We start from the raw sequence: 26717 nt of genomic DNA on the forward strand, positions 1-26717 counted from the left end.
AGAGAACAGTATCGAAAATAACGTAAGATACATGAAAAGTTGTCCGTCAACTGGAGCCAATGCTCAGGAACACATAAGTATTTACATTCCTAGTTAATTATATAATGAAAGAGAAGCCGGAAGCTACATTTCAAATCATGAATACTTAACGTAGACAGGATTTAGCTGTCGTGGGCATAAGGTACACAATGTCTAGTCATATACATACCTGTAAAGGTACAGGCAACAGGTTAGCCTCTACACCACATGATGCTATTCTAGGAATCTATCACTAAGATAGCTGTTAGTTACTTCATAAATATGAATCCATCTTACTACAAAAGGTTCTAGGGTTTTAGCTAAGCCGAGGTTATAGCCCATTCTTATTATGGTCTCAGCTGAAGCTATGATCTTGTCAGTTCCTTCAGACCAACTTTCAGGCACAGCTGCCAATGTCAACAATGTGTTCGAACTGAAAACCGTGATCAAAAAGATTGTTTCTAAACACATTTAAACATCGGGTGGAGTTTACATTCTGGGTGTGATTGGCAATCTAGGAGAATATTGCGCTCAAAATCGTGCTGGTTTTCCGAAGTGCACTTCTGTCTCTAGTTTATGCTCTTTTATAAACCCGCAGCATCAGGCAATATTTTAGAAGGTAACTGTTTACATTCCGCATGCAACATATTTAAGAGTGGTAACCAGGCAGTTTTATTAATACAGTGAAAATGAACATAAAATTAAACATTTGTTAATATCTAGTGAGTAATCTGATTTTAAATAACTGTAAATTACTTTAATAAACTATAGGGGTCCATTTACTGGCTGCGTTGGTGCATGTTAGTCACTCTGTTGGTAAAGTAAAGCTTTAAACACTGTTAAGAGGTGCCTATTAGTAACCTTGTGTCTAAAATAAATGTTAATTTTAAGAGCCTCCTCGAAGGACTGAAAACTGAGACAATTGGCAGAAGCTCTCCAAGGTGATTAATTTGTTATGGGAGGGTGGCCTCCCATATTAATATTGCCTTGAAATTCAACCCAGCAGAATCCCTAACTCACAGCATGTCTATTTATAACAATAAAGTAGGTTAAAATTAAGTGGCATTTTTATAAAACATAAATGCTTTACTGTAAATCCAACAGACCAAATAGGTCAGATTACAGCCTCCTCCGTCTTTCAGTCAAAGGGCAGCTAAAATAATTCAAAGGAAATGAAAGAGAAAGTGATCTGAGCGGTGAATGTACCATGCAGTGGTACATAAAGACAAAAAGATTTCTGCTTTGACGCCCGGCCTGAATGTACTAATTTATCTTGGCCTGTACAGCAAAGACAGCCATCCTCAGTGAGGCTTCCTGGTGCTAAATCAGCATCTGGCGATCCATTCGGGAAAGTGCACTTTTGTAACTATGGATACATAAGTGACGAGAATTGGTTTTGACATTTTCCACATTCAAATGACAGGTGACTCTCCGAGTTCATACTAAAAACTGGGAATTTTTGGGAGATATCTGAGGAGACCTGTACCCCTGAATAATACAATAATAATTTTTATTGTGACAAGTAGGCTTACATTAACACAGCAATGAAGTTACTGTGAAAAGCCCCGAGTCGACACATTCAGGTGCCACTCGGGTACAGAGGGAGAATTCAGAATGTCCAATTCACCTAACAGCGCGTCTTTCGGGATGTGTGGGACGAAACCGGAGCATCCGGAGGAAATCAGACACAGGGAGAACGTGTAGACTCCACACAGACAGTGACCCAACCCGGGATTCAAACCGGGGGCTGTGATGCTGTGAAGCACTAGTGCTAACCACTGTGCTACCATGCCGCCAGGAAGAGACAATATAAATAATGGGTTCAATTCTAACTGAAGTGCAGGAGCAGACAATCTGTAGGCCAGCAAGCACAGAGGTGACAGGTAAGTGGGGTTTGCTGTGAGTTATGATGTGGGCAGCAGAGTTTTGGATGACCTCCGCTTTATGGAGAGTAGAATGTGAGACACCAGTCAGAAATGTGTTGTAATAGTCAAGTAAGAAGTAACAAAGGTATAGATGAAGGCTTTAACAGCACATGAGCTGAGGCAGGGGTGACGTTGGGTCATATTTTGGAGGTGGAAACTAGCAGTTTTAGTTGATGGCGCAAATATGCATGTGGTTGCAAGCTCATCTCAGGTCAGATATGACAGCAAGCTTTCAAATAGTCTGGTTCAGCCTCAGACGGTTGCCAGGGCGACAGATGGGGTTAAGAGCAAGGGAATAAAGTTTTTGACAGGGACCACAGGCAATAGCTTTGGTCTTCTCAGAACTTAGTTGAGAGGACATTTTTACTCATCCATTACTTAATGTCAGGCAAACAGATTGACGATTTCCAACCTCCTGACATTCTCCATCTTCATGAAATAAGAGGAGAAAATTGGAGGTGGAAATGAAAATATATATCAAATAAAGATTCATTGGGGTTTCCAACCATGCATGTCCAAAATTCTTTGAATATTTTGTTCTCTTTCAGAGTGGAACTAAATTTTCCAATGACTCTTGAAAGGTCAATAGGTTCTGTATTTGGGATTTGGTATGCGAGTGGCAAAGCGAATAATTACAGAATCAGGGTAGCCTAACCAATCTGCATTAATCATGCCAACTGTGTGGCATATTGCATCATGGGGTTAGGCTGGTTGGTTATCAATCCAAGCAATTGGTTGTGGCAGCTACTGTTAATTCACTTTCGGGGGAGAAATGAATTCTGGATGAATGCTCCAGGTTACTGGCAAATGGGTTTAAAATGTATTTTTTTCTTTCTTGCCTTTTGTTATCTTATTTGGATCATGATTGAAGAATAACTTTGTGAGCACATCCATTTCTGTCTGTTCAGAGTAGATTACCATGAGGGGACAAGGAAGGATGTACTAGGAGAACCATCAACAAAATTCGATATTCGATGCTACGATGCACATGGATAGTCAAATTGAACTAATATTTGACTAAATAAGACCTTTCCCTGCAGTTCCCTTCCAAAGAATGTGCCAAGATCAGAATTGAGGGGCTCTTACTGATCCCCATAACACAAAGCTTTGTACCAGTTTTGTGCATGTTTATTTTCTAAGCTTTGCTCTCTGAACCAATTGAACAGACATGAGATGTAGGGTGACTGAGAACACAGTCTTGGTCCATGCAGCTGCTGATGGCAAATATATTTTTTATGTATTTAAAGCAATTGTCTGAGGATTCACTACTGCTTTGTATCCCACTCCATAACTGCTATTGAGACCAATGGAGGGCCAAATTTCAAGCAACCATCCATACTTTGACAGAAATTGATCGCAGAATCCATGGGCTCGATTCAAATAATGAGGAACAAAGTCCCATAGCGAGCGCGTTTAGCCATGTGTTTCCTGGCACTCGGAGCTGTCAGGGTGGTACTGCCAGTGTGCAAGCCTGGCACTGCCAGGGTGCCGAGGTAGCACTAGTCATGCCCAGGTACTACACTGCCCAAAGGGCTTGCAGCTGATGGCCTCCAATTCCTTGGGAGATCGCAATGAGTGCCGTTCTGTCTGGTCCCCGTTTATAGGGGCCAGTGCTAAATAGCGCACACCCAAGGTCACCAAGGCAAAGGGACTAAATCCCAAAGCCTTAGGTACTTCGGTAATCTGCATACCCGTCTTCTATTGGCCACGTTGTGCCGTGGCGAGCTGCTTTTCAGACGCAGCGTGGCCATTGGACCGTGTCTCTTATAATTTATCAACTTAGCCATTCGGGGCAGATAGATGATGCTTGACGGCAAATTGTCAACATTTAAATACCAAGCATTATTGCTTGTCGTCAACAAACTTCTTTTAACTCCATATAAATCCGTCGAAAATAGAAACATCTCCAGGTTCCACATATTTTACACTCAAACCTGGTGAAATCGCATCACAAGTTTAAGTTAAAATTGTGACATGAGGTGATTTGTACTCTTAATAGGGGGCTGGTTTAGCTTAGCTGGCTCGACAGTTGCTTCATGTAAGCAAGAGTAAGACCAACATCACAGGTTCAATTCCTGTACCAGCTGAGGTTATTCATGAAGGCCCTGCCTTGCCCCTTGCCTGAGGTTGCTGCAGGTTAAATCAACACCAGTCAGGTGTCTTTCTCAAAGGGGTAAGCAGCTTATGGTCATCCGGGTCTATGGCAACTTTGCTTACTTTTACTCTTAACAGATTTCCTCTCCTTTCATCCACGCCTGTCTTTTATTGATTCAACATTTTATGCTCATTAACAAGCTTTACACAAACCCAACTGCACAGATACATCTCTTTATACAAAAAATAACTTTTTTCCTGTGAAAATACAGAACACACTGTCAATAGAATCTGGAATAAATGGTACTATACAGAGTAAATATTGTAACTCAGAAGCAACTCTGTGACATCCCTGGGATATCTTTCGACAAAGGGTTAAAATAGAAGTGTTCTCTCATTTCAGTAAAACATCAAACTTCAGAAAGATTTATGTTTATGTAGCACCTTTCATGATCTCAGATCCTCCTGAACTGCTTTCACAACTAATAAAGCACTTTTCAAATGTGGTCACTGTTGCATTGTAGGGAAATGTGGCAACCAGTTATCACAGAACAAGGTTTTACAAGCAGCAGTGAAGTAAATGACCAATTAATCTATTTTAGTGATTGATTCAAGAATAAATGTGGGCCAGGGGAACAACAACACCAGATGAATGCCTCTGCTCGTCTTCAGTTAGTGCACCGGTATCTTTTACATTCATCGGAGGGAGCAGGTGCAACCTTGGTTTAATGTCTTATCCAAATGGCGGCATCTCTTACAGTGCAGTGTGCTTTACTTCAGTGTCAGTTGAGATGATGTGCAAAGTCCCAGAGTGGGGCTTGATCACATGTGTTAATGGAAGAACAAAGATGAGCAGTGTGTCCAAGGACAACTAGGAACAGGGAACAGATGGCCCAAGTGCAGGTTTGGGGTAAGGGGGTACAATGGTGAGGGAAAAATGGAAGAAATGAAAATTAATTGATAGAAATAAAAAATAGGTTGAGGTGAAAGTGGAGGGGAGAGTTCACTGTCTGAAGTTGTTGAACTCACTGTTAAGTCCGGAAGGCTGTAATGTATCTAATCGGACGATGAGGTGCTGTTCCTCCAGTTTGCGCTGGGCTTCACTAGCACATTGTTGCAGGCCAAGGACGGACATATGGACATGAGAGCAGGATGGTGAGTTAAAATGGCAAGTGACAAAAAGGTTTGGGTCCTGTTTGCAGACGGACCAAACATGTTCTGCAAAGCGGTCACTCAGTCTGCGTTTAGGCTCCCCAATGTAGAATAGACTGCATTTGGAGCAGAAAAATGCAATCGACCAGATTGAAGGAGGTACACGTGAAGCGCTGCCTCACTTGAAAAATGTTTAACCTCTTGAATGGTGAGCAGGGAGAAGGTAAAGGGGCAGGTGTTACACCTTCTGCAACATAAATAAGGTATACGCACATTATAAATGAGGAAGGACACATGTCGTGCAGAAGGTGGAGTAAGTCACATTTTAAAATCTCTCAACATGGATTGCCAATTAAATATCTGATCACTGACTCCGTCCCCCAACTTTAAATTGGAAAATACTTTTAATGCTATTTTCTCAAAAAGGTTTAAAGCTACAGCAGCATTCAAAGCTTGCTCTCATGCTGGGTACTCTGAGCTCTGATGATCCCTGGCAGCAACATAAGCAATACCATCCACTCTTTAGAAATAATCATCAAATATGCATCATAATAGCAAAGCAAAAAAAAATCCAATGTTCAAAGCCAATTTAAAATACTTGATGTGGCTAGATTTAACATATTTAAAATGCGGAGACTATTTCCAGTCTCTATTAACATAACCATTCTGGAGAAGCCTGTCTCTAAGGCTGAGCTTTTTCCTTTCATGTTTCTCTTGATACACCACACGCAGCAATAAACACACAAACAGTTCCATGCTCAGACGAGTTACAATACAGAATGGAAGTCATTTTGTCGAGCTTTGCTCCCTGCCTGGAGTCTCGCTAGATGGTGTTATGGTCCTGACTCTGACGTGTGTGCCCATTTAGTAAGGCTGGGAAAAGAGTCTCACAGAATAATCCTGAAACGCAAACCCTGGAGGGTTTAAAGTGGGCCAGCTAAGGCAGGCTTTTGCTGTGCTTTCATGCACTTTTGCCCAGGCACAGGAGGAACATGAAAACTGTCTCCATTGGCCCTACTGGAGCATAATCTTTCCCATCAACCAACCGAGTTTCAATTGGAATATTCTTGACTGTTTCATGAAATAAACCTGTCTGAACACTTTCTGAAAAGGTCAACATGGTAGCACAGTGGTTAGCACATTTGCTTCACAGCTCCAGGGTCCCAGGTTCAATTCCTGGCTTGGTCACTGTCTGCACGTTCTCCCTGTGGGTTTCCTCTGAGTGCTCCGGTTTCCTCCCACAGTCCAAAGATGTGCAGGTTACATGGATTGCCCATGCAATATTGCCCTTAGTGTCCAAAAAAGTGGGGTGGGGTTACGGGGATAGGGTGGAGGAGTGGGCTTGGGTAGGGTGCTCTTTCCAAGGGCCGGTGCAGACTCGATGGGTCGAATGCCCTCCTTCTGCACTGTAAATTCGATGATTTTATAACAATATTAAATCAGCAACAATTGTCAATCTCAGCGAAAATATTAACAAGTATGATTCTTGTGAAAATGGAAATGATAAATTTGTGCATAAATTCTTCAGACATTTATGGCAAATAATGAGACAGTATATGGAGAGTTTTGCACTAAATTTAATCCATGCCTTTCAACCAATTTCAGCCAGTGGTGTAGTGTGGATGATTCTTCTCGGCCTCTTCCAGTGGTCCCAATCATCAGAGATGTAATTCGTCAGATAATTTTGTTTGGATTTCCTCCAAATGATTCAGTTCACTGATACAATAAAGGACCCAGGTCTCAGCAATGTGCCAGCTGCTTTACTGAGAAACTGTGCTGAAACTCTACCAAATTAGTCCAGCTCATCTACACCACTGAAAAGTCAGAAATTGCCCTAGTATGACCTGTCCAAATCAAAGCATGACAAATCCAATCCAGGAAAGTACCTACCAATCAGTCTACTCTCAGCCATGGGCAAAGTGATGGAAGAAATTGACAACAGTTCTATTAAATGGAAGCTGTACAGCAATAACTTGCTCACTGATGTTCAGCTTTTATTCCACCAGGATCACTCACCTCTGGACCTCATTACCGCCTTAATCTAACAATGGAAGAAAGAGCTGGATTCCAAAAGCAAAAGCTGCCCTTGGCATTAAGGTAACATTTGACCAAGTGTAACATTAAGGGCCCAAATAAAACTGAAATCAGTGGGAATCAGGGAAACTTTCCCCATTGGTTGAAATCATATCTAGCACAAAGGAAGATGATTATGGTTGTTGGAGGCCAATCGTCTCATTCTGAGAATATCGCTGCAGGAGTTCCTCATGTCAGCGTCCAACCATCTTTGGCTGCTTCATCAATAACCTTCCATCCATCATAAAATCAGAAGTGGAGCTAATTACTGGTATTGCACAATTTTCCATTTCATTCATTATTCCTCATGTCATGAAACAACCCATGCCCATGTACAGCAAAACAGGGACAATATTAAAGCTTGAGCTGATAAGTGGCAATTAACATCGTGCCCTACTAGTGCCAGCAATGGCCATCTCCAACCACCTCCCTCTGCCATCACTGAATCAGTCACAATCAATATGCTGGGAGTTGCCATTGACCAGGCACTATTGGACCAGCCATATAAGTGCCTAGTCTATTAGAGCTAGTCACAGACTGGAGCAAATGGCTCTTCACCTGACTGTCCAAAGCCTTTCCACCAACTGCAATAAGGAATGTAAGTGAATACTCTTCACTTACAGATTCAATAACATTCAAAAGGTCAACACCATTCAGGAAACTGCAGTACACTTGTACTCATTAGATCTACACCTTTATATCCACTCCCTGGGCCAGCAGAGTGCCATGAATGCAGTGTGTGCCATCAACAGGATGTACTGTGGTAAATTGCCAAAGGTTCTTTGACAGCATCTTCAAAACCCACAACCTCTACGACCAACAAGAACAAGGGCAACAACTGCATGGGTCACCATGACTTCCGAATTTCCCTCCATGTCACACAACAACCCAACTTGGACACAATCTTTAAAGACCTGACCCAACACCACAGTTGGAGTAACTTAAAGAAGATGGCTGACCACCAACTTCTCTAGGGTAACTCACGATGCCCAATACGTACTGGCCTTGCTAGGGACACACATCACCCCAATACCCAGAAAATCAAAAGTAGCATAGTGGAACCTTAACCTGACACCTAATCTGTTCGGAAAATGATCTTGAAAGGCTAACAATGATGTGTCAACCTTTGATGAGTACAATATTAAGGAAGCATCAGTTCGAGTTCTGGCTCCTAATTATTATGCAGTGTTCTCTCTGGGAATGGCACATGCGTGGATCTCAGGAGTAGTGCTGCTATGTGATGCCCCTTTGGTAAAACAATTCCCCTCTCCCATTCTCTTGGTTCAAATATGAAGAATGATCATTTGAAGAAGAATGCTGCAGGACAGCTTTTAAAAACAGGACAACATCTCTTTAAAAACTTCACATTGCAAGAAAAAGAGGTGGCCTCCCTTGTATTAAAGAGTTAACTTTGGGTGCTTGACTTCAACTTGTTTACATCTGGTTACCGAGATGGCGAAGAAACACACACCAGGTGTTCCTGTGGTTACAGACATTCTCACTGTTCGATGCAGACTCCCCATCTCAACCACACTGTCATGTTCTGCTTGTTGAACCCTCCAAACAAAAAGAAATCAGATAACATTATCTCAGTTACATTTGCTTTCACTCCACACGAGACCCGAGTTTTCCTTGAACATCGGAAAAGATGGTTCTCATACACTTTGGGGCTTCAGATGACAAACCACACCACGGAGTGGCCTCAATTCACTTGTACTCTTTCCCCTGCCAGGTTTTACACAGTTAGTGAGGCACCCTCATTGAATCTATGTGCTGTGTCATAAATCAAAGCATTTGTCGAAATAAACATCCACTGCTTCTCTGCATTTTTGTTTTGAATGTTTTATGCAACCTTTTTTTGAAATCCCCAAATTATTTTTTTGAAGATGATCTGTTCCTCCTTTAAAAAACCCAGAAACACTTACAATGCCATGAAATGAGTGAAAAAAGAAAATATATTGCACATATGGTAACGTTTTACATGGCTGAAGTGCTGCTCGGACTCTGTAGGAGATCTATAATAGTAAAAACTGGAAAAGTAGGGAAAAAATATGTCATACTTATTAAATTAGTTTGCCATATTGACATTAGTTGTGCAGGCTCAGAAATACCCCTTAATACCTAATTTGTAGAATAAATGCGAACATAACTAAGTTATGGAGTATAATAACTCTGCTCAGTATATAAACTCATGCATGGATTACTCATAAAGGCACTGCAAGGTGGAACACCAAGGATACAAAGCCCGGGGCTGGGTCGGAGAATCGCTGCGAACGGCGCGAATCTCGCCACGCTGCCCTGACACTTGGATGCGATTCTCCGCTGGCGTCATTGGCGCCGGCACGGTCGTGCATTTCCGGCCGGGGGCCGCTCTACGGCCCCCCCCCCCTCCCCCCCAGCGATTCTCCGCCCGGGATGGGCCGAGCGGCCGTAGCGAAAAACCCGAGTCCCACCGATGCCATTCTAACCTGGTCTTACCCAGCAGGACCTCGGCGTGGGAGGGTCCGGGGGTGGCCTGTGGGGGGAGGGGGGGGGGTCCGACCCGGGGGAGCCTCCGGTGTGGCCTGGCCCACGATCGTGGCCCACCGATCGGCGAGCCGGCCTCTCGGGCTGGGGGCCTCCTTTGTTCCGCGCCAACCTCTGTAGCCCTATGCCATGTTGCATCAGGGCCAGCGCGGAGAAGGGAAACACCGCGCATGCATGGACCAGCGGCGCTCACCTGACACCCAGATCGGCAGCTGGAGTGGGGTGGGCTGCTCAAGTGCCGTGCTGGCCCCCTGCAGGAACCAGAATTGCTGATCCTGAGGCCGTGTTGCCGCCATTGAGAAACGTGATGGCATTTACAACGGCGTCAACACTTAGCCTCGGGATCAGAGAATCCCACCCCCCATATCCTAACTTCAGTTTACTGATCTCAACAAGCACAGCTGATACTGTCCTATAATCTACTTTGGTTGCCCTAGACTAGAGAAAGAACATAAATATGCTACGTCTCTGTTCCTCCGTGCCAACTAATCCATTTGTGAGCCCTAATGTTCCAAAATGCCAATGCTTTGATTAATATAGTTCAGAACAGGTGGCAGAAAGTCTGTAAGATGCACTGGTTTAACTGGTTAAACTTCAGCAGTGTCCTTGCATACTACACTTTGGATTTCCACTGCCAACTTATGCCTAATCTCTCTGGATTCTGGTAACTGGAGTGTGAGGGAGGAATGTATGTCCTTTTCCTTTGGGAGACCAGGTGCTCTATATGTGTAGAATCTTCATTTAATAGTTTGAAGAATTGATGGGTTTCAATGCATGTCAGACATCTAAATGATCTCAATAATTTACCATCCAGCCTTACAGACACTGTAAGCATGGCAACTGTGCATGTTTCACATGGACATTCACAGTTTGGAGTTATAGCAGGAGTCCACATTGGTGATAGCACAAAATGGCGCTGGAGTTGGCAGCTATTGCAGTCATAAGATCAATGGAGAAGAAAATCAGATGGGCACTAAAGGAAGACCTACTGCTGAGAGGGAAGCTGGTGGCATAGTGGCAATGTCACTAAGATAGTAATCCAGAGGTTGAGGTTAATACTCTGAGGATATGAGTTCAAATCCCCCCTCCCCCACCCATGGCAGCTGGTGGAATTTAAATTTTATTAATTAAATCTGGAATATATAACTAGTCTCAGTAATGATGACGATGAAACTATTATTGATTGTCACAATAACCCAGCTGATTCACTTATGTCCTTTAAGGAAGGAGTAGTAATCCAGAGACCCAGAGCAATACTCTGAGACTCAAGTTTGAACCCCACCAGGGCAGATCGTGAAATTTGAATTCAATATAAATCTGGAATTAAAAGACCACAAAACCATTGTCGATTGTCGTAGAGACCCAACTAGTTCACTAATGTCCTTTAGGGAAGAAAATCTGCTGCTCTTAGTTGGTCTGGCCTACATGTGACTCCAGACCCACAGCAATGTGATTGACTCTGGACTGTCTTCTAAAGTGTTCATTTCAAAGCAATTAGGGATGGACAGCACACCCCGTGAATGAAAAAACAAGTCAAATTTCACCCCACTGTCTGTTTATTCCCCTTTCCCCCATTTAAAGGTCTTCTCATCTTACCTTTCCGTTCATGATACCAGCTAATGTCCTAACTCCTTTGCTCCCTAAGTTTACGATGGCATTACGCCTGCCTTGTTCCAGGTCATTCTGGCACTCAGCTCTTTACTTCCTCTACCATCCATTCACATTATCGTTCTTTCCCTCAGTTCATACTGGAACCCATCTTCCTTTCACCTCCTCCCAGCTGAAGCGTGCACTATTCCCTCCTTCCAGCCAAGCTAGTGCCTTTCCTTTTCTCAGTTCATACTGGTACGTTTGTCCATTACTTCAGCCATGCTGATATTTTCTTCCCTGCCCTTCCTTACCACCATTCCTAATTTCTAACTAATGCTGTTGATTTCCTGGTGAATAAAGGTTTACTGCACACTGTCGGCTTGAATTCATGCCCCATAAAAACTATTCTGGGAAATCTTGCCCCCAGCTCCATCTCCCAGAGCAGCTGAAGTTTCAGGTGAGAACTCGGAGCAGTGGTGAGAGGCAGAAGCAGAAATGGTGACGATATTTGTGTCACTAGGACAACCAGACGAACAATTCTAAAATAATTGAACAACTAAATTTAGTGGCAGAGAGCTAATGTACATACAACTAATATCTCACAATTTTGACACCAATCTCTGCAAGGCTGGACAGACCTGAAACTTATGTTTTGACAAGCCTCTGGCTTATCAGGGTAATTGCATGCCCCAGGCCTTCATGGTCACTTTCAGTTGTCAGCTTTTCTGAGACTATCAACTTTTGTTAGTTTTCCTAAATTAGCATGCATGTGTACATGTGTAGGTATCATTTAAGCACAGTATTTGGGGCTTGATTGAAATACCTTCCAGTTTTCTAATAGTCACTGCTTTTAATGGAGAATAACTCGATATTTAAGCGATGGTTAAATATGTGAATATTTGGACGGATGATTTCTTCCAAGAAGTATGCAAATAAGTCTATTTGTACAGCAAATCAAGAAATCTACCCACCCAGCTTACTAATATATATGTCCGGAATTCTCGTATGGGTTCTCCTAATCGCCTGCCGTAATGTCCGTGGAAAATCAGCAGAGATCTTGAGGAAATGGTGTTAATGGCTAAAAATGACCGATTGCACGGTCATTGACCAAAATGACATGGAACTGTTTAGGGAACTCCACACAAATTCCGCTCCTCAATTTCTTTCAAGTCAGTAGATTACAGAGTTAGAGAAACTCTTGCCTTGTAACCTACTAAATTTCTAATTGAAAGGAATTAAGATGGGTTGATGTTGATGTCATCAGCAGTTTGACTGTGTGGGCATTTCATTAGTTGCACTCCTGCCGAACAGTTTTCAGATTTGGCAGGGGAATTCCGCACTTCTACTGGGCTAAAACTTAATGTTTCACAATGTGAGTCTTTAATGGAGATCACCACTTCAAGAAATAAGAGTATAATTGTTTACAGATTTAATGTGTTTCTAATCTGTATTAAAGTGTAATTGAAGTCAGAGTGGTAGCTCTGTTGTGAAGCAAAGTGAAATCAACTCTTTCACTGGCGCAAGCCAAGCCCTACAGCTGAACAAATGGCAATCAACTTTCTGATATATTTTTCACTTGCTTTTTCTTTTGAAGGTAGAGAGATCGAGCAATAAAAACACTTGTCTCCTGAGATTACACAGACAATGAACTTTGCAGTTACGCCAGGATTGTGCCTTCCAGCACTAACCGTTGTAAAAGTTGTCGCAATCAAGGGAAGGGCATCTCCTCTGTGTGGGGAAGTGGGTATGCGTGCCATCTTAGACACCGACTTGGTAGAAGTGCTTGATTGTGGCTTGAACGCAGGACTGCTCTCATTGAAGCTCAAGTGAGGGAGCTGGTTGAGGATTTTATTTTTTTAAGATCTTTTTCGGGAGACCAAGTCACTTGCCAGACCCAGAGGCCACTGGATTCATTCTTGCGCTGCTATATTTCCGCCTGCTCTGCATTCTGATGGCCACTACTACAGTGGGTATCCATCCAAGGCCAGGACAAGGACCTTTATGTAAAGAATGACTACCAATAAAAGAAAGTGCTTCTAGATAATAACAACTTGGACTTAGTGCAAGGAAAGGTGTCTGTGCATCCCTCATAGATAGAATAAGATTTAACCTAAACATTGACTCTCTCCACCACTGACCCACAGTGGCAGCCAAGTGGCAGTAATCTATATACAAGACGCACAACACCTACAAGTTCCCCTCCAAGTGACACACCATCCTGACTTGGAACTATATTGGTTCAATTCCCGTACCAGCTTACCCAAACAGGTGCTGGAATGTGGCGACTAGGGGTTTTTCACAGTAACTTCATACTTGTGACAAAGATTATGATTATTATTATATTGCCCTTCCTCCACTGTCACTGGATCAAAATCCTGGAACTCCCTTCTGAACAGAACTGTGAGTGCCAGCACCACATGGACTGCAATGGTTCAAATAGGTGTCTCCCCACCACTCTCTCAAGGGTAATCATGGATGAGCAGCAAGTGCTGACCCTGCAGTGATGCCTGTATCCCATTAACGTATTAAAAACGCCCCATCGAAGAGCAGGAGGTAGATGGATTAAATGGTGCGATGTGGGGTCATCCAAGTCAGTAAAGGTCACATGTTCAATACATAACTGTGCTGAGTTAACTGTTCACAGCAGGAAACTGTGATGAAATGTCAGGTAGGCTGACTGAAGAAAGAATAAATCTACCATAATCCCATTGCCTTTGTGAAACACGTATTAAAAAATCATTAAATATTCATCTGCTGTAAACATCAGTAATGAATTCTACACAATTTTGTTCAGCCTGAGCGCCCTGGCCTCCTCAAACCCTGGTTACTTTGCTGAAAGCAGTGAATCCTGACAGTCATGACTGATTAAGAAAGCATCGGGAGAGAAATTGGGTTATTGCCAGGAACCTATGTGAAATTGGCAATGGTTGAAAATGTGTGGCCAAAGATGGAAGACTGAGGTTTGCTCCAAATTGGGCCTCAGGACTCATCTCCATCTGCCCAGCTTTTTGCCCAATTTGGCATTAAGGTCAGGAGTTCCGATAGTCTTTGAGCCTTCTGTGCCATTCAGAGTTTTTCCGTTGCAGTTTGCCATTGTGTTCAATCCTGTCGCATTGGAAGCATTGGCTGAACTTGCAAGGCATTGATCTCGTCTATCGGGGAGCCTCACTCCACAGTGTTCATATGGTCACTGTCCTGGCCAGTTCGGGTATTGTTTTCTCTGACTTGTGGCTTTCTTGTGTCTTTTTGCTATTTGCTGGATTGCGGGTTGGCTTCTGCATTACAATTTATTCTCACCCCTTAAAATGGCATTTGCCACCAGATTAGGATACAGAACGGTCCTGACACTAGCTTTAGGCAATCAAGACTGTCCTGGAAATTTGTCCCCCAATTTCTGTTTCATGCCCAGGAATCTGACATGCTGAGACCAATTTCTCCCCTATCATGGCTTGAACCTTGCACTCGTTGGGCATGTGCAATCGACAGGCCCGGAAGCAGACACAATATGTGTTTCCAGCTGTGATTGGGCCAGGCTTCGACTTCACACTGGCTGCCCAACAAAGGCTGAGAAAGGCTCCGCTCTGCTGTGGGTGTGAAGAGGGCAGACATTGAGCGAAGTGAGGGTGGGCGTTTTCAGCAAGCTTCCTGAAGGCTGACAGCTGCTGTGGAGCTACCTCAGGGAGCTGTAGTACTGAATAAATGAAATGAGTACAAATAAATACTGCAAACTCTGTCTACATTGCAAATTCAAGCAGCTGACAGCAGTCCTCACAGGACCTCTGCCCTCAAACATCTCCTTTTATTTTATATCACCCAGGATGTGTTAACCCTCCCTGGAACGTGTTTGCTGCGAAACTGTGAAAGTCACCTGGCCGATTGGACAGCCCGCCAACTGTAATATTGGACGGGTCACCTAAAACCACCACTGATAGCTTGTTTCATTGATTTAATTGCCCTCTTGTCAGTGGGCACACTTCAGGCTCCCACGCACGCCTGCTGACTAGAATGTTTTGGACCAGCATAATTACATCAGGAGGTGTGCCCATCGTCTTCTTGTGCAATTTCACCTGCTTTGAGATCAGGTGACTGGTTGGTCAGCCTAAAGTTCAGGTCATATTCTGTGCAGGTGGCAGTCCAGATCAGAATACACTATGTTTTTTAAAATGATTTAAATGGGGTGGGTATTTCTTCTCAAATCCATGAGGTTCTACCTTGCAATATTCGACTCAATATCTTATCAGTAAATTAGGTCAGGCTATTAGGAACGGATTATTTAAAATCCTTTTGCATGGTCCCTGCTTTCAGTTTCCACAGAATAAATGACACAGCAAATGACGATCTTTCCATAAAGTTGAGCGCCAAACAACTTTGTTACTTCAGTTCCAAGTGTAATAATGTTTTTTAATTTTTCAATTAAGGGGCAATTTTTGCGTGGCCAATCCACCTAGTCTGCACATCTTTAGGGTTGTGGGGATGAGACCCATGCTGACAAGGGGAGAATGTGCAAACTTTACACGGACAGTGATCTGGAGCCGGGATCAAACCCAAGTCCTCAGCGGCGTGAGGCAGCAGTGTTAACCACTGCGCCACCGTGTCATCCTCAAGTGTAAAATTATGGTGATTTCTTTCACTCTGTCCCATAACGAAGGAGTCAGTAAGTAAGGAAATCAGCAATGCTTTTTTTTGAGTGTTAAAATCTGAGGCTTTTCCTCCAAGAAAACCAAAAATATTAAGGGACACTCAAGATTTTGGCCACAGAAAAAGATGACGCAGCCATTGGTAAGACAGTATTAAATCCATGTGGGTAGAGATAAAGGATAATAATGGATTAACCGCAATAAGCATAGTAGTCCACAGACCAGCTAATAATGGAAGGCACAAAGAGGAAGAAATATGCTAATAAATTAGGGAAGGGTTAAAAGAAGAACATGAAATAATAATTTATGGGGTAATTTCAAAATGAATTGGCCAAAAGAGGCAGGTAAAGGGGGGTAAAGGGGATAGGGACTGGCATAATGCTTACAGTATATCAGAAGTCCAACAAGAGAGATTCACTATTTAACCTTATATTGGGTAATGAACCAGGATAGTTAAGAGAACTTACACAGGAAAACATCTGGGCAATAGTGAACATAACACACTTTAAGATAGTAATTGAGAAGGACACAAACATAACAAAGCCCGGGGTATAATGTTAGAGAAAAGACAATTTTGAGAGGCTGAGTAGAAATTGAAAAAAATAGACAACAATATCGGTAAACAGTGATGATAAGCAGTAATGGGAAATACTTAATAAAGTGTCCAACAGAGTCCAGGAATATTTATTCCGCTAAAAATAACTAAATATTGATAGACGCCATCGATGGATAAAGACATAAAAAAATTGATAGTAGGGAAAGAGGTCTATGTTAAATACATGGATAGCAAGAGAGGGCATTACAGGGAAGAGTACTAAAATACTGTGGGAGATTGGTTATCTCAGTTAGCTAGATGGCTAGAATGTGATACGGAATGATGCTGACAGCACAGGTTCAATCCCCATACTGGCTATGTTAACTCATGGAGGTCTGCTTCCTCGCTTTGTGAAGTGATCTCCCTTAAACCATGTGTAAATAATTGTCTCTTTCTAATTGAGAGCACAATGCCTGTAGTCCTTTGTGGACAATACTTTTTTTTTAAATGTTAAAGAAATTTAGAGCACCCAATTTTTATTTCCAATTAAGGGGCAATTTAGTGTGGCCAATCCACCTAACCTGCACATTTCTGTGTTGTGGGGGCGTGACCCACACAGACACGGGGAGAATGTGCAAGCTCCACACAGACAGTGACCCAGGGCTGGGATCAAACCCGGGTGCTCAGCGCTGTAGGCAGTAGTGCTAACCACTGCGCCGCCGTGCCACCCCAATAGCTAATTACGTAAATAAGATATGAAGAAAGACAAAAAATAATTAGTAAGGCAGATAGAAACTATGAAATTAAATTATCAGGGGACATCAGAATAAAATATTCTATCGGCACATAACTAATAAAAAAAGAAAGTCAGGATGGGAATGGAACCATTAAAAAAATGGATAGGATAAAATAACAGGCATTGATAGGGAAATGACAAAAATATTAAATATTATCCTGCAGTATTTACCGGGAGTCATTTATTGTAGAAATCAGTGACATATTAAATAGAGTATTCAAACACAAATAGGATAAAACTCCTGGTCCAGATGGATTGCTAGCGGGGGCACTATTACACATACATAATAACTTATTGGAAAAGGATATAATGCCAGAATACTGGTGGACAACCGACATTAAACCTATATTTAAGAAGGAAGATTGAACATATCCAAGGAAACATAGACAAGTCAGCTTAGCTTCAGTTTGTAGATTACATTATGGAATTCCTACTAAAGGGGAAGTAGAAGAACATCTAGAAACCAAAATAGATAATATAAGCAGATGCTGGAAATCTGAAATAAAAACAGAAATGCTGGAAAGACTCAGCGGGTCAGCACCATCTGTGGAGAGAGAAACAGAGTTAACATTGAGGATGTATGACTCTTCTTCAGAGATGAAGAAAAGTCATATAGACTGGAAGCATTCGCTCTGTTTCCTTCTTTACAGATGCTGTCGCACCTGCTGAGCTTTTCCACCAAAAATACAATGATGAATAATCAGCATGGATTTCAAAAGGGAATGTATTGCTTGGGCAGCGTCAGTGAATTCTTTGAAGAGGTAACAGAAAGAGTAGACAAAGATAATGTCGTGGATGTAAGCTACCTAAATTTCTAAAAGGTCATCGATAATCAATAAAATCAGATAACGCAGAATCAGAGGACAAGTTGAAGAATGGGTAGTTATCAGGCCTTGACAGAAAGCAGAGTAAGTATCAAGGGTAGCTATCCAGCATGGTGGGGGCAGCAAGCGCAGTCACACAAGGATCAATGATGTGGCTGCTGCTGTTCATAATATCAAACAGCAATTTAGACCTAGGAATAACAAAGTACAATTTCTAAATTTGTCCATGGCTGTAAATTGAGGTGTATAGTCAGTGATGAGGAGGACTGCAACAAATTACGAGAACATATTTAGCAAACTTACAGAGTGGGCAAGTAATTAAGAGATAAATGTGAGGCATTTACATTTTGGTAAGAAATATAGGTTTCATATTACTTAGAAAATAGGAATTTAAATGGGGTAGAGCAGTGAACAGATCCAGGAGTACGAATACACAAATCTCTAGAAGTAATGACAGGTTAACAAGGCGATATAAAAGCAAACCAAGACTCAGGTTTGTTTCCACAGTGTTGGACTTGGAAAGTAGATAACTTATGCTAATTTTGTGTTGAGCCCTGAGTAGGCTACACTTGGATTGTGGTGTACAGTTCTGTTTGCAGTATTACAACAAGGATATAGAGGTAGTGGATAGTGCCCCAAAAACACTTACAAGGAAGAATTGAGGCACCGGCGCTTGCTGGGATGTAGACCCACAGTCACTGGCAGAGCACCAGTTCTTCATTCAAGCTGCCAATTTTCAAGTGAGCCCAGGCAGTGAGTTTTAACAGGCTAGCTAACTATGGAAAGCTTCACACCCCAACGCATGCATTTGCGCTCTCTCTGGCACCTGTGGCTCAATGACATTAAGAAACAAGAACCAGGCTGATATTCCCCTTTCCACCCCAAACACTAAAAAGATAAAAGAAAGACTTCAATTTGTAAAGCTTTTTTCACGATTACTGAACATTCTGAAATGCTTTACTGCCAATGAAGTACTTTTGAAGTATGGTGACTGTTATAATGCACTGGGGATAATTGTAGTGCATTTGTTGCTAACTGGCTTGGAACAGTTTACTCGGTATTTGTGCAAAAATATTTTTTATTAACACTTTACTTTTCTCGGAGTACACTTCGCAACACACTCCCCTGTAGATATTTATGAGGTAGACATGCTTCGTTCTTTTTAGCTTGAGGTGGGGGAAGGGGACAAAGAGGCAATGAGGCGATGGTTTAATGGTGATGTCACACAGTTTATAATCGAGATTTGTGGAAAATAAAGCCAGTGTCAGTAATGGTAACCATGACAACTATTACTGATTGTTGGGGAAACCCATCTGGTTTACTAATGTCCTTTAGGGAAGGAAATCTGCCATCTTTTCCTGAGCTACATGTGATTCCAGAGCATAGCAATGTGGTTGACCCTTGAACTGCCCTCTGAAATGAGCTAGCAAATCATCCAGTTCAAGGGCAGTTAGGGATCCGTGGCAACTATCATCCCATGAAAGAAAAAATATAGTGTTGGGTCAGGATTATTGCAGAGTACAGCTGCTAATAGTGTTTGAGCGCCATATAAGTAGGCATTAATATGCTCCAATATGGTACGGGGGCAGCAGGCTTTTTAAATGCACAAAACAGCCATCGCTGTTGGTTTTTTACTACATCCACATGAGTGGATGGGGACTTGTGATTTTTTAAACCCATTCATGGGCACCACTGACTCGGCCAGCATTTATTACCCATCCCTAATTTCCTTTGAGAAGATGGTGACGAGCCATCTTCATGAACCACTGCAGTCCATCTATTGTAGGAAAACCCACAGTGCCTTTTTAAAGGGAGTTCCAGGATTTTGACCTGAAACTGAAAGAGCAGCAATATGGTTCCAAATCAGGAAGGTGTGTGGCTTGGAGGGAAACTTGCAGGTGGTGGGGTTCCCAATGAGTCTGCTGCCCTTGTCCTCCTAGGTGATGGAAGTGTGGGTTTGGAAGTGCTAGTGAAGGAACCTTGGTGAGTTGATAGAAAATTACTTTACAAAGTAAAGCAATTGAGTGATAAGCATATTCACATTTTATATGGATCTCATTGGTTACTACATAGATTTCCCATGCTCAATCATTCATTCACAGTGTAGCTGTTCCAATGAACTGCCAGGTAGTTTTCATTCCTAGGGTAAGTTCAGCCAGGTCAAAGTGTTTACATCTTTAACATTGTTGGACACAAGATGGTCAGCACTTTCATTTATACTATTTCCACCAAACTTAGCTAATTTGTTGAACACTAACCTCAACTGTACTCAAAGTTCCTAGCCCCAATTTCATAACAAGCACAACTCCACTATTCAGTTTGATTTTCAACTGATTTGGCAAATCTTTTTTACTTTGGAAAGAAAATGTTGGAGTGATACATGTACTCTTAGCTAATTCTCAAAATGGATGTCAAGCTCCTGAAAGTCACGCAGCGTAATCAAATTAACTTCACATCATCAATGCCATGTTGTTGTAAACATATTGGAGGAACGTTTGGGCCTCGTTTTATTAGCTTTACAGATGTAACATGAGAGAAAGGAGAAACTTAGCAAAATCGGGCCAGAGTTTGGTGGCCACTGTGGATTGAATAATTTTAATTTGCCCAGGATGCTTTCCTGAAATGGGTACTAGGCCCCTTGAGTGTTGTAATCAGGTCCTTATACAAAATTGGACAAAAACCCAAGTAGAACCGGCTCTACACATGCTTGGCTCAGTTTGCCAAGGTCAATGGTGACATAGCCAGTGGCTCTTAAAGGGGCAGCCAGAGGCTACAAAAGAAGCAGTACATTTACCAATTATATTAACGTGGAGCCAGGCAGACCAGGAGCACTGATCCTGTCTCTACATTAACACTGCAGGTCCCTGTCAGCCAATTCTCACCCCACCTCGCCTCCATCCACAGGACTTACCAATGGGCCATCTCAGTGTCCAAGCTTGTCAATTTTTGAAATGTCTGGACCCCCATTTGCAGGACACCCAGGGCAGGGCAGCCATAGTTGGCCTATAAACAGATAAGGCCCATGGCCCAGTTTGAGGCTGACCTCCTTCTTTGGGCAGGCATTGGGAGTTGGTGATAGTGGCATTCCATTGGGGACACTTTGATTATTCCTGTGCATCCTTCTGCTTATTGGAATAGTTGCCCAATGTAATTGTCAGGGACTAGGATCGGTCTGCCTACAATCTGAGTTGACAGGCAGCAGAGAAAACTTATGCAGGGAATAAAAACCACTGCCAACAACTCCCCTGTCTCACAACATAATTTACTTAAGGCAGTAAATTGTTAATGGATAAATTCTTAGGACATTTTTTGTTGAATGTTATGCTGGTTGTCTGAACATTTCAGTGCTGGAAATAAAAGATTTAAAAAATCTTTTCTTTCTAATTTTCACCCAGCAGCATCTATTCCTAGGCCAGGTATAAAGGCCAGGTACATCATGCATCTGCTTTGTGCGAAAAAGAGGTCTTTGCCAAAATCTTAATAAAACAACCTCTACTGGTCCAGCGTCATGTTTCCATCACATCAGTCATCCTTACCTCTCCTTTCAGTGATTTTGACAATTTATTATCAGTTTGTACAAACTCACATCCACTAGAAATGAGGTTCAAACTTTCTCAAACACTAAAAGCCCTTTAGTTGGGAGAAATGCTGCAAGGCGTACCTTAGTATATTCATTCATTTGTGTGTGTTCTGTCTGAAGGCAGGTCCTTGGCTCAGGGACTGCTGATGCTTCATCCTGATCTATTTCCTTGTCTGATTTTTGTCAGTGGTGGGTGTGTTAGTTAGTACAAATAATTATGTCGAGTATACATTTTAAATCATGTCTGACAACTATGTTTTTTAACATTGTTCAAATTGTTGCCGTAGAACAAGCTGATGGGCCGGGGGGGGGGGGGGGGGGGGGGGGGGGGGGGGGGGCTAGCCATGCCATGTGGAATGTAGTCATTGCCTTCCACTCTCAGTGGCAGAGTGAGTGTGAAGAGAGAGGTGCCAACTCTACCTCAGCCGGAATGGGAATCCAACCCATGCTGTTGGTGCTATTCTTTACTCTACATTACCCATCTAGCCAATTGAGCTAATCACCTCCCCCCCCCCCCCCCCCCCCCCCCCCCCCCCCCACCCCACAACTTCAATATGAAGAGATTTAATAAATATTGCAGTGAAACAAAGGGCCTGTTCCTGTGCTGTATTGTACCTTACAAGACACAACGGTATGATCATTGTTTTTCTTTCTGTTGTTGTGAAGCAACTGTTGTTTGCTGAATGAATTTAAACGCATACCGCGATTGCCAATTGCTAATTAACAACACACAGCCGAATTGAAGTACAACTTTAACTGTACGCACGCTGTATAGATTACCAGTTTTCACAAAAGTGGATAACTATATCTATTTTACATTCATGAACAAGCATATGAGCTGAGGTCATTTTAACTTGTTTTGAAAGGTGTTTTCCCATCATATCAAACTGTATATTGGGACAGTCTCTCCCCTCATCCAAGGTACCTTTTAACCCTTAGATGGCTAGCAGCCTCAGGCAATACTAGGGTACCCAGATGCCCATTTATACAACAGCAAAAAGGTTTTCAACTGCACCAGCACACTGTCCAGCCAAACTATAATGACTACTCTATTCAGTCTTTCCCCACATGGTTTATACTGGAGGTGGCACTCATTTCATTCACATTTGGCTGTGAACTAAAAGCCTGATCCAAAGACAGGTTTCTACCCAATCAGGTCTCAAGAATTTAAAGATTGGCATGTTCAAACACCTTGTTTTCTGCAATTTCCAAGATTCAAGCAGAAGACATTCTTGCTTATTTTGCCAGTAGACACAGCAGTAAAACCATAGAACATACAGTGCAGAAGGAGGCCATTCGGCCCATCGAGTCTGCACCGATCCACTTAAGCCCTCATTTCAACCCTATCCCCACAACCCAATAATCCCTCCAAACCTTTTTGGACACTAAGGGCAATTTAGCATCTTTGGACTGTGGGAGGAAACCAGAGCACCCGGAGGAAACCCACGCAGACATGGGAAAACATGCAGACTCCAGACAGACAGTGACCCAGCAGGGAATCGAACCTGGGACCCTGGCGCTGTGAAGCCACAGTGCTATCCACTTGTGCCACCGTGCTTCCCAAAGACATAGGAGCAGAATTAGACCACTCGGCCCATCGGGTCTGCTCCCCCCATTCAATCATGGCTGATATTTTTCTCATCCCTATTCTTCTGCCTTCTCCCCATAACCCCTGTTCCCCTTAGTAAAGTCACTGCCCAGAGATAAATCATGACGAGAACTCCATTGGATAAAGATCAAAAAGTTACACTAAAGTTTGTGACACCCTTTTTATTCTTTAACTTTGTGGACTTGTCTTTGACCTTAAATTGTGTGATTTTTGTGAAAATTAGCTTTGTAAAGCTTCTGGGACTGATCATGAGAGGATTATAGTAACTGTGTACAGCTGAAACATATAAAGATAAACCTTCCTGTGCCTATGAACAGTAACCCAGCTTTTTTTGCTCATCAAAATATCTTGTCTAAAAAAAAGTTAACGTAACTGTATCGCCAATGTTCACTCTTCACATCAAAATATTTATCAAAACACAGAAGAGAAATAGGCGAAGTAAAGAAGTCAAATTAGTCACAGTTCTTTGTTTACCTCTTAGATTCTAAGAAGGAGCACTGACATTGAGACTACCTCAGGCATGAGATTTGTGACATCTCATGCCAGTCAACATATGAAAAATAAGCAGGGTGCCGAAGTCACAGAAACTCTGAGACTGTCAGCAACTATTGACTAGTAATGCCATTTTTCTTTCCAAACAGTGCCTGTGTATATTACTAAGCGAACAAGAAAGCTTGTGTCTGATCTGATACCACCCACATCCCCCCCCCCCCCCCCTCCTCCCCACCTGCTCACCGCCTTACTAGCCCTCCAGCTCTCAAGCAAACCTATCTTTACTGAAAAGATTTCCATTTGGCTCCACTGTAAGAGAGAGAAAAAAAACGACCACTCAAACCACATTGCACAACAGTATGAGGCTCAAAGCACAGCAGCACATTGTGGGGGTTTGAGCTTCTGGGTGGAAATGCTCAACAGGACATTTATCTGATATCAGATAAGCAAAGGTTTTAGTTTTTTTTTTCAAAAAAGGAAAACTGACTGGCTTGACTGACGAGCAGCTGCTGACTGCATGGTACCTGTTCTTGTCATGCAAGATTCTGAAACAAAAGCCATGTCTCCCACAAGTATTTGCAGCATGATGGTGTGCAGACTTCATAATCCCTTCTATCAATTAGACGATTTGGTGGGTAAAGAAGTCAGGCAGGGCTCTGTAACACTCTCGCACTTCACAAAGGTAGCTAGCCTCTTGCCTAATCCAGTGCTCACGTACACACATTCGTGGAATGCATTTTTATTTGAAAAACAAATCTTTTAACTTATTTTATTCTTCAAGAAACTGCTTCCTTTCCAGAAAGTGACGCTTTTGTCAATTTCCAAGTATTTCGTCTCTTGTTTTGAATTTTAGAACATTACTCAGAAAAGTGCGGATTCTTTGATTTAAATGTTGACACATCAAGAGGACGGCCTGGTGGGATATTACTTTGAAATGCAAATCATTTCAGTTAAGAATATGTCAACACCAGTCTGAACTGGGTAGAGATGATCTCTCCCCCTGTGCCACAGACTTATATTGTGTGGAGTTTTTTTTTGAAAGGCGCTATATATCCCTTGAAAAAAAATATCCGGGTTATCTTCCCTGCCTTTGAAATGTGTTCAAATATCTTTGAGGTTAGAGATTGGGAAACAATTTTTGAAAAATCTCATTGCTTATAACACACTGGAAGCAATAGGGAGAATTATTTATTTTCAGGTGTGAATAAGTTTCACTTTACACCAGGAAAATTATGGAATTAAGTGAGGCATATTATCCAGCTCCCCCCCCCCCCCCCCCCCCCCCCCCCCTAATCCCCAGCTGATGTAATAGCAATGCGGGGTTTTCACTGAATGACTCCTTGTTTATTCACAACAGTGTTCGGCCCTGTTACAGAAGAAGATGCATCAACAACGTTATCTTTGGAGAAAATCGAAACTATTGTGACCGTTGTCTTAAAAATTCAGAAGGATTAAGAGCAGAGAATGACCCGACATCAATTGTCATTTCCTCACCCCCCCCCCCCCCCCCCCCCGCCAATACTACGAACTGACAACTTGACGCTGACAGCCCTCCAAGTACTTGTTTACTCCACACTGTACAGTAGCAAACATAAACCCAGCAAATGATGACTACCCTTCACCAGGCACAAGGCGGCAACCGCAAGAGATACATTGATCCTATTTTGACTGACTTGCAGTGTGTAGAAAGACAACCCTGGCTGGGAATAGATTCCGTGAATCTGAGCAAGGTGTTAAGCAGACAAGGAAAAGTTTAAACGGTATTTCCCAGCTCAGCACCTCACAAGCATTTAGCTGCTTCTGCCTGAGTACATGACGAGCTGGTGATGAGCATTTATTTCCTGCAATAATTACTAATTCCACCCCCCCTCCCCCCCACAACAAAGAAAATAAGCCTGAAATAATGAGACTGGGATGTACAATTGCTGCAAAATGCATAGCTTGGCCAGGACTTACAGATGGAGAGAGGGATCCATTGGGCAGGTAGGGGTCCTGGAGCATCAGAAAGTGGGGATACCCCGAGTAGGCTGTCCCTTTGAATGCACCACCATCTTGACGCTGCTTTATAACTGCATGAGAAAACGAGGGGGGAAAAGTTTTAATGGCCAGTTGTTGACATTCACGAACTTTGCTGCAAACCCCTGGCGAATCAAGGGAATGAATGAATTCAGGCTTGTTTTAATGGCGGGGTCAATACAACAACAACAATGCGAGCAAGCCCCTACCGTCATCGATATGACCTCTGGATTTGTCTTGGTAAATTCTTTGATTGTCCTGTGAGCGTCTGATCGCCTGTTGGGGATGAAGTGGAAGAAGAATATGTTGTATGAGCTCAGGTTGCATGTGTTGTCCGCACACGTGTCTGTGTGCGTTTCTTAATAGACTGGAAATTCATTAACTGGAGCAAAGATCAAACTCTTTCACTCACCCCTGGATCGGATGCAGGATTCACGTTCTGGTTAGTCTCCGACTCGTTGACTAACGATGACTTCACGTCTGCTAAATCCCTCTCAGTCAGAGTGTTCTCGGAGATTTTCTCCTCCTGTTCCCCTTCGTCCTTAAAGGAGATCATTTCATCGTTCGCCCCCAGATCATCCCCTCCACCGCTGTTGAGCTGCGGCATTTTCCTCAGGATTATTCCCACCCCACCCCCCCCTCCTCCCCAAACACCCCCACCCCCTCCCCACTCCCGCCTCACCACCCGGACCTCTCCACTCCTTCACTTCGCACTATTCAAAGTTATTGACCGGGACTGGTGCCGCTTATTGTACACTACCGAATTCGTGCAATGTAAAGTTGCAGTCAGTTGGAGCAGGAGAGAGAGAGAGAGAGAGAGATCTCAGTGAAAGTACGGCTACAGGGAGAG

The 26717-nt window shown here is 42.8% G+C and overlaps 1 protein-coding gene across 6 annotated transcripts in view; it reads right to left on the bottom strand.

Annotated features, from left to right (window-relative positions):
- tcf7 (transcription factor 7) overlaps window positions 1–26496 on the bottom strand; it is a 265368-nt gene extending 238872 nt beyond the window's left edge. For 4 of the 6 annotated variants that reach the window (XM_038795905.1, XM_038795903.1, XM_038795902.1 and 1 more), the window contains exons 1-3: window positions 26280–26496; window positions 26077–26143; window positions 25808–25920 (exon numbers count right to left, since the gene is read on the bottom strand). In XM_038795905.1, coding sequence (XP_038651833.1) covers window positions 25808–25920; window positions 26077–26143; window positions 26280–26474 — 375 coding nt within the window. In that variant the 5' untranslated portion in view covers window positions 26475–26496. The remainder of the gene's footprint in view (window positions 1–25807; window positions 25921–26076; window positions 26144–26279) is intronic. The other 2 variants (XM_038795900.1, XM_038795899.1) reach the window with 1 other exon arrangement.
- Between the last annotated feature and the right edge of the window lie 221 nt (window positions 26497–26717).

This window comes from Scyliorhinus canicula, chromosome 4 (assembly GCF_902713615.1).
Source record: "Scyliorhinus canicula chromosome 4, sScyCan1.1, whole genome shotgun sequence".
Lineage (NCBI taxonomy): Eukaryota > Metazoa > Chordata > Chondrichthyes > Carcharhiniformes > Scyliorhinidae > Scyliorhinus > Scyliorhinus canicula.